At 46.9% G+C, this 12,343-nt stretch overlaps 2 protein-coding genes across 5 annotated transcripts in view; one reads left to right on the top strand and one right to left on the bottom strand.

Moving 5' to 3' along the window:
• The window catches only part of LIG1 (DNA ligase 1), a 105,429-nt gene extending 104,832 nt beyond the window's left edge, over positions 1-597 (top strand). The window contains exon 28 of the mRNA XM_040424329.1: positions 111-597. Within this exon, the coding sequence (XP_040280263.1) occupies positions 111-188 (78 nt within the window). The 3' untranslated portion in view covers positions 189-597. The remainder of the gene's footprint in view (positions 1-110) is intronic.
• A 466-nt stretch (positions 598-1,063) lies between these two features.
• Positions 1,064-12,343, bottom strand: part of LOC120995228 (serine/threonine-protein kinase SBK1-like) — a 29,990-nt gene continuing 18,710 nt past the window's right edge. For 2 of the 4 annotated variants that reach the window (XM_040424309.1, XM_040424316.1), the window contains exons 2-3: positions 6,467-6,666; positions 2,837-4,022 (exon numbers count right to left, since the gene is read on the bottom strand). In XM_040424309.1, coding sequence (XP_040280243.1) covers positions 3,456-4,022; positions 6,467-6,658 — 759 coding nt within the window. In that variant the 5' untranslated portion in view covers positions 6,659-6,666 and the 3' untranslated portion in view covers positions 2,837-3,455. Of the gene's footprint in view, positions 1,075-2,836; positions 4,023-6,466; positions 6,667-12,343 lie in introns of those variants that run through there. The other 2 variants (XR_005777551.1, XM_040424296.1) reach the window with 2 other exon arrangements.

Here is a 12,343-nt window from a genome sequence, read left to right as displayed (position 1 = left end):
ACAGTGGAGGCTTATGGGTGTTTACGGCAATTTAACAAATGCAAAGTAAAAATATTCTTATGTGGTTTTTAAATAATTCTTTTTCCTAATTTTCATATTTTTTATTGTAGGTCGCAGAACTGTACAAAAAGCAGCAGCAAATACAAAATGTTAGTGCGACAGAGAAAGACGACGACGACTTCTATTAGAGTAGTGTCGATAATGTGCACTCGTACGGTGGGGTAGACAATACGCCGAAATTGTGCTTATTTTTTTAAATAAAGATTTCTTTATACATTCATTAAAACCAGATCATGTAATGTTTTTCTCTTGGCGGGTTTCCTGTCTGTTACTGAAGTTACTGCGCTGTGACTGGACCATCCACGAGACGTTCTATATACATGTGTATATAATTTATGCATCATTTTCTTCTATTTGTACCTCCTACATTGTAAGCTGTAGGGACGATACAAAGCAATGTTGACTGCAGCTAAGATTCCTGATTGTGCTCAGTTCCCGCCAGTGGGACACGAACGCAGATGAGTGCGTCAGTGAAAATACAACTCTGTAATGTACAATTCCTTGACTTGCTGACTTCTACGTAAAATAAACAATACAACAACACTTTAGGGGCTTTGAGTTGTATGCTATGATATAAGTACTGAAATCGCACTGGAGAAGTGAACCATGTAGCAGTCAAGGAAGTTGGCCTGGTCTGATGAACCAGGTTACCTTCTTTTTCATGTTAATGGCCTGGTGCATGTGTGTCTCTCTGGCTTTTTCACAGTTGCATCATTAATCCAGTAGCCTGGTCCAACAGATGATCAGGTTACCAGAGATCACCGTATTGGGTATATATCGCCGCATACTGCTGGATCCCCATTGACTATAATGGGATCCAGCGGTGTTCCTGCATGCAGCAGTTTTTGTACGGCCAACGGTTGCCATATGTTCTACACCAGGCTAATGGAATAGCTTCCTGGAATGCCAAAGCAACTGTGAATGGAGCCTTACCTTGGCAAAGGAATAGCAACGCAGTAAACTATTCAGAGGCAAGCTGCCCGAGACATTGTGATGCTATGGCCAATGTTCTGCCTAAAAACTTTGGGTCCTGGCATGGTATGTGCACCTACCTAAACATTGTAAGGACCAAGGGCACCCAAGTGGCTTCTTACCGTAAGGTGATGCTGCAAAAAGGATTTGGGAATATGACAAGGTTCAAGGTATTGACTTGGCCTCAAAGTTCTTCAGATCTCGACCCATGCTACTGTGGGGAAGAGCTGAAAAAATAAGTCCAATCCATGGAGGCCGCACCTCATAGTGTAAAGGATTTGCTCTTGGTGCCAGATAGGGCAGGGCACCTTCATGGTATTAATTTACAATGTTGATCCAGGGATCTGATTGCCAGCAGGGCAAGGATTTTTTTTCCTCCTCGGTATGACAAATTGAGTCTCCTTTGTAAGTATAAAACAGTTGATGGACCCGGTTTTGCACAGCTTTCCTCCACCGTCACTGTAGCTCTCCCTGCTGTGTGTATCGTGCATAGCATCTTACTAGATCTCTCTGTTCTTTGGTTTCCTGGTCGGTGACAAGCCGACAAAGGAGGAGCACTTTCCTTGATGTCACAACTACAGAACAGTGGTTATGGCCAGTAAGCGCTGTTACTGAGGGGAGCACGAAAAATAGGGTTTTCTAATAAAGGTAAGTTACAAATGTATATAATTGACAGTCGGGAGGGTAGGTGGGGGGTCGATGGTCAGTTGGAAAATAATATCGCAACCCCTTCAACAAATTTTAAAAAAATCCATAAAATAAAAAGCGTGTCACCCAATAATTATGGGCTTTTAATATGAAGGTACAACAAATATCAGTGGTTACAACTTGCAGATCAGTGCCTTGCTATTTTATGTACTCTTATTTTATTTCTGATTATCAAATACATAACTCCTTAGTCATACATTCCAACAAATCCATATTCCTTTAGCCTTTTACAACAGAAAAAAGCCTTTTGTGTTTTTAATACATTTCTGTACAAAATTTGAAAAAAATCACAGCAATGTGTTCAGAGACCTAACGTGAGATATACTGTATTTCGATAGTTTTAAGAAGCGTTCTTTCAATGATTAGCAAAATGGTACAGGAGGCCTCAGATTTATTAAAAGGGCCTAGGTTTTGTAGTAAATTCATTTTCAAGTGCGTTATCAGCGACGCCTATCTGTGGTAGGAGTTAAAAAAAAGTTATAAAAACGCATAATAGATGCCATGTTATCCAATTGTTTAGTATATCTATACCACACGCAATATAGTAGACTTAAAGGGAACCGGTTACTGTTTAACCATAAGAATCATCAGCATCCTGAGAGAGTTCTCCCTTCACCCTAATCATCCTATTTTTTTTTTTTTTTTTTTTTTTTTAAAGGGATTCTGCCACCAGATTTAACCCTATTAAGCTAACTAGCCTATTCCTATTTTTATCTATGCCCCAGTTACGCCAGAAATCAAACTTTTATAATATGCTAATTAGCCTCTGGGGGGGGGGGGGGGCGCGTTGTTCCTGCTCCTAGAGGCTCTGTTCTCCCACCTTTGTCGCCTCCTCCAAGTCCTGATTGACAGGGCCAGGCAGCGCTCCCATCTGTCTGCCAGCCCTGTGCTCTGGAGAAATCTCGCGCCGTTCAGCATTCGGCGCAGGCGCGGTGAGGAAGCTGGCACGCTTGCGAGCGTCTTTCCCTCACCGCGCCGCCTGCGCTGAATACTGAATTCCTCACTGTTTGCGGTCTAGCAAAAATAAATTCTACAGGTCGTTAGGATTGTGGCAGTACCAAAAAGGTATTTTTTTTTTTAAGTTTTATATAAAAAGTTTTTGTTTTTTTAGTATAAAATTTTATTTGTTTTATGTTCCCCTAGGGGACCTGAAGCAGTGATTATTTTACGGCTTCTGTAATGCTTTGGAATACATGGTATTCCAAAGCATTATTGCCTGTTAGCATTACATTGACAGGCAAACTATTAGACTATATTGGACTCCAATCGGTACCCCGATGCAGTTTGCAATGGCCTGGACATTGAGATTGCAGCACACATAGTGTGCAATCTTCTTCTGAAGGACCGCCATAAAAAAGCGATGCATCAGTAGTAGTCCCTTCAATGACTCTTTGAAACAATATAAGACGGCTTCTAGGGAAACTTGTCCTTGTTAGCCACTGAATACTGTTACCGTGCAGTTTTTTTTTCTGAACCCTGAAAGCTGGGCTCTTTTTTTTATATTTTTTTTTTATGAGCAACAAATGTTGCTTGTTATTCTATAAGAATAAAGATTCACTATAGGTAATTTTTTAGGTCGGATGTATGGAAATGAACCATCAGAAAGGCCTCCTTTAGACCACGTTTACCCGACCATATTCCGGATGAAGTTCCCTACAGTTCCATTTAACCAAACTTACAGCCTCATGGGGAGGCTTGAATGTTAAGTCATTTCTCTAGTACATCTTTTTGTATGTGTTAGCATTGATACATATTTTCCAAGGCGATTTGACATATTTCATGACTTCCATTGAGTCGCATCTCTTGGTTGCGTCTGGTACCAGCAATTTTTTGAACATTTCTAGGGCCTCTGTGCTAAATGTTTTCCATTGATTTGGAAGTCGGAATATTCTGCTGCTTTTATGCCACTTAGTATATTGAACAAAGTTTTTATCCGCTGTGATTGCCGACGTCCATGGAAAATAACCTGTCAAAATGCAAAAGAGAAGTACTCCAAATGCCCAAATATCCAAACTTCCTTGTGCGTTTAGCTTATCCGCTGTTCCCAGACTGCACATCTCCGGTGCCGTATATGGCAGATTTTCAGGCATTGATTCGACATATGTTCCGGCTCGGCACGAGAGACCAAAGTCCGTCAGTTTGACTTTGCGACATTCCTGATCGAAGATGAGAATGTTTTCAGGCTTTATGTCGCGGTGAACAAGGCCTTTCTTGTGCATATACTCTAGGGCGCTGGAAAGTTGAATAGCGCATCGCTTAACTGAAATCTCTGGCAGTCCAATCTACAAACGCCAAAAAATTAGAGTAAATTGCACATAAAAAAAAACCAATAGCTAGTCTCTGGTTATCCTAAAGCATTATAGAACAAACAAGGTACTAGTGGGAATTTTTATTCTAGCCCTACATAAATATAAGATACAGATTTATTATTCATCTAAACACGGTTCTATACCCATGACTTGTCCTAAGGCTACTTTCACACTTGCGTTTTGGGCTGATCCGTCATGGATCTGCAAAAACTGATCCGTTACAATAATACAACCGCATGCATCCATCATGAATGAATCAGTTTGTATTATCTGTAACATAGTCGAGACGGATCTGTCATGAACTCCAGTCAATGGGAGACGGATCCGTTTTCTATTGTCAGTGAAAAAGGATCCGTCCCCATTGACTTACATTGTGTGCCAAGACTGATTTGTTTGGCTCAGTTTCGTCAGACAGAACGGAGGCAAACTGATGCATTCTGAGCGGATCCTTTTCCATTCAGAATGCATTAGAGCAAAACTGTTCCGTTTTGGACCGCTTGCGAGAGAGCGCTGATCGGATCTCACAAACGGAAAGACGAAACGCTATTGTGAAAGTAGCCTAAGGGCTCTTTCACACTTGCGTTGTCCGGATCTGGCGTGTACTCCATTTGCCGGAATTACACGCCGGATCCGGAAAAACGCAAGTGAACTAAAAGCATTTGAAGACTGATCTGTCTTCAAAATGCGTTCAGTGTTACTATGGCAGCCAGGACGCTGCCATAGTAGTAGTGGGAAGTGGGGGAGCAGTATACTTACCGTCCGTGCGGCTCCCGGGGCGCTCCAGAATGACGTCAGAGCGCCCCATGCGCATGGATGACGTGTCCATGTGATCACGTCATCCATGCGCGTGGGGCGCCCTGACGTCACTCTGGAGCGTCCGGGAAGCCGCACGGACGGTAAGTATACTGCTCCCCCACTTCCCACTACACTTTACCATGCCTTTCAATGGGCATTAATTCCGGATCCGGCCTTGCGGCAAGTGTTCAGGATTTTTGGCTGGAGCAAAAAGCGCAGCATGCTGCGGTATTTTCTCCGGCCAAAAAACGTTCCGGTCCGGAACTGAAGATATCCTGATGCATCCTGAACGTATTTCTCTCCATTCAGAATGCATTAGGATAAAACTGATCAGGATTCTTCCGGCATAGAGCCCCGACGACGGAACTCTATGCCGGAAGAAAAGAACGCAAGTGTGAAAGAGCCCTAAGTCTGTTAAACCTACTGAACTTGAAGACCTTTTTATGATAAAATATACAGAAAATAAAAAACATTGAGAGAAAGCACTTATCCAGGCAACTGTTTTGCAAATTTAAAGGAGTTGTTGAACCCGGACATATCCCCTTCTTCCTCCACTCACTTCATTCTCTGATGCTCTCCCTTGCCCTGTGCTGAATCACACAGGGAAAGGGCTTTTTCTGCAGATCCGGTGACGTACATGGTCTCTGCTAGGTGGAGGCTTCCACCTAGCAGAGACCCTGGTGACATTACCCACATTAATGGGCGAGCTTTAGCGCTGCCCTAGCCTATAAAAAGGCTTGGGCAGCGCTGAAGCCCGCCCATTAGTGTCGGTGACCTCACCGGGCTCTCACTGCTAGGCGAAGCCTCCACCTAGCGGTGTAAAAATGTCAACAAAAAAGCTGTATCGCGTAGGGCAAGGGAGAGCATCTGAGCATGAAATGAGTGGGTGAAGAAGGGGATATGCTGAACTAAACCCGGACAACCCCTTTAAGAGGTCAATCCAATTATATGAGTAGCCCAATCGTGGACTCGTGTGCCAACATCAATACAAAATTTAGCTGTTCTTTTAGACACTTTTTTTTAATGTTTATTTTTATTGTGTCCTTAGTCTGAACTTGTTGGGTTGGCATGTTTTTATTTTCTCCATCTGTAGATAGTCTTCCAGGCAGTGAAATGAGTGATTCATGCTTATTTGGAGATAACAGATAAATGCTCATAAAGAAAAAAAAAATGGCGTCCTGGAGGGCAGAGTTGATTGGGTATTTGAGGTCATTAGCCTTTTGGGAGTGTAACTGGTTTGAAATTAGATATAGATATCATTTTTTATATATTTTTTGCAATGAGAAGTGTCCTTGGGGATTGCCTGTTTAACATTTCTATACATTTCACACCTTATATTGAGTTTGTTTATTGGAGAAATTTCATTTTTAATATTGGTATTGGATGACTTTTTTTTACTTTGGTCATTTATTCTACCAAAAAAATACGTCATTTATTCTACCCAGTCCTATACAGTATGTCATGATGGCATGAACGTATTTTTACATGAATAGCTTGAACTGTACATCCTTTAGTATTTTATATGTATTTAAAATATATAAACTACTGCAACCAAATGCTGGCTTTGTAGTATCGAGATACTTTTTCTTCATTTTTTATTTTATTTATTTTTTAGTACATACCTGAGGCTTCATTAGAGAGAAGAGATTGTCATGTGCTAGTTCTTGGGCAAATATGTAATGTCTCTCTGTCTGAAAGGCGATTCCAAAGGTATCAATAATACACGGATGAGTCGATAGACATAGTGAAAGACAGTACTCGATTAGGAACACGTGAAGATCTGTCTTGTTTTTCTGCATGAATTTCAGTGCCATTAAATTTCCTAAAAATGGAAACACAAATTTCATTGTCTTTTGTGCTATGAAATTTTCAAATGCTTTAACATTTAAGCGCAAATAATTTCAGAGCAAATGACGGATTAAAGTGCTGAAGTATAACGCATCCAATTCACGCATAGTTTGTGCAGTGGTAAAAGGCATCGAACCAATGGAATGTTTTCTTCTGTGACTATCTTCTCAAAACAAAAAGATGACTACATTGTGATGGACCTCATCCAAGGTATACTTTAGATCAACCTGTACTGGATTGATGTTTATTATGACTGACCAGAGCAAGCATACCGCGATATCCTGGCAATGTGTTTTACCCTTGATATACTCTCACTGACAAAAAATGCACTCGAAATTCTGCAAAACTTGGCATGCAGTTGCCGGTATGTCTCGGGCAGATAGGTAAATTATTACAGGTTGGACGATTAGACACTGGGTCTTGCCACAAGAGCGTGTAAAAGTGATTCCCCTGCTGGCCTACAAAAAGGCTTTCAGAGGCTACTTTTGGGTGGTGTACCTTTTGGTGAGAGACCATTGACTGCTAGACATGCATATAGAGATGAGCGAATTGAAGCTGACGAAGTGGAATTCAATCTGAATTTCAGGAAAAATTTGATTCGCAACGAATGTGAATTTCCTCGCGCTTTGTGGTAACGAACCACAATTGTTCCTAAAATGGCGGCTACACGTGTGAAGACATGGGGCAAGGAGCTCTGGGCTGACCCACAATGCCATGCATGCAGCCAATCAGAAGACAGCCGGCCCTGTGATGTCACAGCCCTATAAATACGGCGGCCATCTTAGTCAGACATTTTCAAGCGTTCTGAGTGCAGGGACAGACGTGAGAAGGCGCTAGGGACAGCAATCGGAAACACCTCATAGTGAAAAAAAAAATGATTTATAAGTGCAGGGAAAGGATAGGGAGGAATCATTTCACAGCATCTTAGTGCAGGGAGAGACATCAGAAAGCGCTAGGGACAGTGCCATAAAAGCGATTTACAAGTGCAGTGAAAGATAATTTGGGGATTCAAATAGCCATTATACAGCTCTGTCATTCCAGCAATTTGTTCTTGGGGTGCAAGTGCTATGTTGAAAAGCCTTTAGTGGCTTATATCTTTTCAAACAAGAAAAATATATTCTCAGTTCACGTCGGTGGTTATATGTGTTAAAGCATACAGAAAAAATATATATGCGCACTTCACTGGGGCAGTTATTTGTGGCAAAAGCGTTTAGTGGCCTATTTCAGTACAGAAATAAAAATATATATGCAGGGCCGGCGCCACCAGTAAGGCGACTTAGGCAGTCGCCTAGGGCGCCATTTAGCAGGGGGCGCCCGTTGCGGTGTAAAAAAAAAAAAAAAAGTTGGTTATATAAGTTCGGCCGGCGGCGCCCCTCATGCTGCGCCTCCTGAGTCTCCGGCCGCCGGGTCATTGCTGCGCAGCCTGCGCCTGCTGTGTGTCTGCTCTGTGCTTTTGTTAATGTAGCGTGGCCGAGCTCTCTTCGGTCCGCGGTACTGGAGCTTTTGTTTCCTGTACCCGGCCGGACTGACAGGAAGTGCTCACTTAGTGTGCACTTCCTGTCAGTCCGGCCGGGTACAGGAAACAAATGCTCCTGTACCGCGGACCGAACAGAGCTCGGCCACGCTACATTAGAGGTGGGGGGGGGGGGGGGAATAATGAGATTGACAAGGGAGGGGGGAGAATAATGAGATTGACAAGGGAGGGGGGAGGGGGGGGAATAACGAGATTGACAAGGGAGGGGGGAGGGGGGGAATAATGAGATTGACAAGGGAGGGGGGGAGGGGGGAGGGGGGGAATAATGAGATTGACAAGGGAGGGGGAATAATGAGAGTGACAAGGGAGGGGGGGAATAATGAGATTGACAAGGGAGGGGGAGGGGGGGAATAATGAGATTGACAAGGGAGGGGGGGAGGGGGGGAATAATGAGATTGACAAGGGAGGGGGGAGGGGGGGATAATGAGATTGACAAGGGAGGGGGGGAGGGGGGAATAATGAGTGACAAGGGAGGGGGGAGGGGAGGAATAATGAGTGACAAGGGAGGGGAGAGGGGAGGAATAATGAGTGACAAGGGAGGGGGGGAGGGGAGGAATAATGAGAGTGACAAGGGAGGGGGGGAAATAATGAGAGTGACAAGGGAGGGGGGGAATAATGAGAGTGACAAGGGAGGGGGGAGGGGGAGGGGGAGGGGGGGAGGGGGGGAATAATGAGAGTGACAAGGGAGGGGGGGAATAATGAGAGTGACAAGGGAGGGGGGGTGGAATAATGAGAGTGACAAGGGAGAGGGGAGGGGGGAATAATGAGAGTGACAAGGGAGAGGGGAGGGGGGAATAATGAGAGTGACAAGGGAGGGGGGGAATAATGAGAGTGACAAGGGAGGGGGGTGCCGGGGTGGAATAATGAGTGACAAGGGAGGGGGGGTATAATGAGATTGACAAGGGAGGGGGGGAGGGGGGGGAATAATGAGATTGACAAGGGAGGGGGGGAATAATGAGATTGACAAGGGAGGGGGGAGAATAATGAGATTGACAAGGGAGGGGGGAGGGGGGGGAATAACGAGATTGACAAGGGAGGGGGGAGGGGGGGAATAATGAGATTGACAAGGGAGGGGGGAGGGGGGGAATAATGAGATTGACAAGGGAGGGGGAATAATGAGAGTGACAAGGGAGGGGGGGAATAATGAGATTGACAAGGGAGGGGGGAGGGGGGGAATAATGAGATTGACAAGGGAGGGGGGAGGGGGGGGATAATGAGATTGACAAGGGAGGGGGGAGGGGGGAATAATGAGTGACAAGGGAGGGGGGAGGGGAGGAATAATGAGTGACAAGGGAGGGGGGAGGGGAGGGGGGAGGAATAATGAGTGACAAGGGAGGGGGAGGGGAGGAATAATGAGAGTGACAAGGGAGGGGGGAAATAATGAGAGTGACAAGGGAGGGGGGGAATAATGAGAGTGACAAGGGAGGGGGGAGGGGGAGGGGGGAGGGGGGGAATAATGAGAGTGACAAGGGAGGGGGGGGAATAATGAGAGTGACAAGGAGGGGGGGTGGAATAATGAGAGTGACAAGGGAGAGGGGAGGGGGGAATAATGAGAGTGACAAGGGAGAGGGGAGGGGGGAATAATGAGAGTGACAAGGGAGGGGGGGAATAATGAGAGTGACAAGGGAGGGGGGTGCCGGGGTGGAATAATGAGTGACAAGGGAGGGGGGGGGGTATAATGAGATTGACAAGGGAGGGGGGGGGGAATAATGACATTGACAAGGGAGGGGGGATAATGAGAGTGACAAGGGAGGGGGGAGGGGGGGAATAATGAGATTGACAAGGGAGGGGGGAATAATGAGATTGACAAGGGAGGGGTAAGGGGGGGAATAATGAGATTGACAAGGGAGGGGGGAGGGGGGGAATAATGAGATTGACAAGGGAGGGGGGAGGGGGGAATAATGAGATTGACAAGGGAGGGGGGGAATAATGAGAGTGACAAGGGAGGGGGGGGAATAATGAGAGTGACAAGGGAGGGGGGGAATAATGAGAGTGACAAGGGAGAGGGGAGGGGGAATAATGAGAGTGACAAGGGAGGGGGGGGAAATAATGAGAGTGACAAGAGAGGTGGGTGCCGGGGTGGAATAATGAGTGACAAGGGAGGGGGGGAATAATGAGAGTGACGGGGGAGGGGGGGAATAATGAGAGTGACGGGGGAGGGGGGGAATAATGAGATTGACAGGGGAGGGGGGAGGGGGGGAATAATGAGAGTGACAAGGTAGGGGGGGAATAATGAGAGTGACAAGGGAGGGGGAGGGGGGAATAATGAGAGTGACAAGGGAAGGGGGGAATAATGAGAGTGACAAGGGAGGGGTGGAATAATGAGTGACAAGGGAGGGGGGGAATAATGAGAGTGACAAGGGAGGTGGGTGCCGGGGTGGAATAATGAGATTGACAAGGGAGGGGGGGGGGGGAATAATGAGATTGACAAGGGAGGGGGGGGATAATGAGAGTGACAAGGGAGGGGGGAGGGGGGAATAATGAGAGTGACAAGGGAGGGGGGGTGGAATAATGAGAGTGACAAGGGGAGGGGGTGAATAATGAGAGTGACAAGGGAGGGGGGTGCCGGGGTGGAATAATGAGTGACAAGGGGGGGGGGGGAGGGGGGGAATAATGAGATTGACAAGGGAGGAGGGAGGGGGAGGGGGGGAATAATGAGAGTGACAAGGGAGGGGGGGAATAATGAGAGTGACAAGGGAGGGGGGGAATAATGAGAGTGACAAGGGAGAGGGGAGGGGGGAATAATGAGAGTGACAAGGGAGGTGGGGGGGAATAATGAGAGTGACAAGGGAGGTGGGTGACGGGGTGGAATAATGAGTGACAAAGGAGGGGGGGAATAATGAGAGTGACAAGGGAGGGGGGAGGGGGGGGAATAATGAGATTGACAGGGGAGGGGGGGAATAATGAGAGTGACAAGGGAGGGGGGGAATAATGAGAGTGACAAGGGAGGGGGGAATAATGAGAGTGACAAGGGAGGCGGAGGGGGGGAATAATGAGAGTGACAAGGGAGGGGGGGAATAATGAGAGTGACAAGGGAGGGGGGGGGTGGAATAATGAGATTGACAAAGGGAGGGGGGGGGGTAATGAGAGTGAGGGGGGAGGGGGGGGAATAATGAGAGTGACAAGGGAGGGGGGAGGGGGGGAATAATGAGAGTGACAAGGGAGGGGGGGAATAATGAGAGTGACAAGGGAGGGGGGGAATAATGAGAGTGACAAGGGAGGGGGGGGTGGAATAATGAGAGTGACAAGGGAGGGGGGGTGGAATAATGAGAGTTGACAAGGGAGGGGGGGGGTGGAATAATGAGAGTGACAAGGGGAGGGGGGGAATAATGAGAGTGACAAGGGAGGGGGGGGAATAATGAGAGTGACAAGGGAGGGGGGGAATAATGAGAGTGACAAGGGAGGGGGGGAATAATGAGAGTGACAAGGGAGGGGTGGAATAATGAGTGACAAGGGAGGGGGGGAATAATGAGAGTGACAAGGGAGGTGGGTGCCGGGGTGGAATAATGAGATTGACAAGGGAGGGGGGGGGGGGGGAATAATGAGATTGACAAGGGAGGGGGGGGATAATGAGAGTGACAAGGGAGGGGGGAGGGGGGGAATAATGAGAGTGACAAGGGAGGGGGGGTGGAATAATGAGAGTGACAAGGGGAGGGGGTGAATAATGAGAGTGACAAGGGAGGGGGTGCCGGGGTGGAATAATGAGTGACAAGGGGGGGGGGAGGGGGGGAATAATGAGATTGACAAGGGAGGAGGGAGGGGGGAGGGGGGAATAATGAGAGTGACAAGGGAGGGGGGAATAATGAGAGTGACAAGGGAGGGGGGGAATAATGAGAGTGACAAGGGAGAGGGGAGGGGGGAATAATGAGAGTGACAAGGGAGGTGGGGGGGAATAATGAGAGTGACAAGGGAGGTGGGTGACGGGGTGGAATAATGAGTGACAAAGGAGGGGGGGATAATGAGAGTGACAAGGGAGGGGGGAGGGGGGGGAATAATGAGATTGACAGGGGAGGGGGGGAATAATGAGAGTGACAAGGGAGGGGGGGAATAATGAGAGTGACAAGGGAGGGGGGAATAATGAGAGTGACAAGGGAGGCGGAGGGGGGGAATAATGAGA

The sequence above is a fragment of the Bufo bufo genome, chromosome 1 (genome assembly GCF_905171765.1).
Source record: "Bufo bufo chromosome 1, aBufBuf1.1, whole genome shotgun sequence".
Classification (NCBI taxonomy): domain Eukaryota; kingdom Metazoa; phylum Chordata; class Amphibia; order Anura; family Bufonidae; genus Bufo; species Bufo bufo.
The sequence above is the reverse complement of the archived record's forward strand: the minus strand, read 5'-3'. Positions and strand labels throughout refer to the sequence as shown.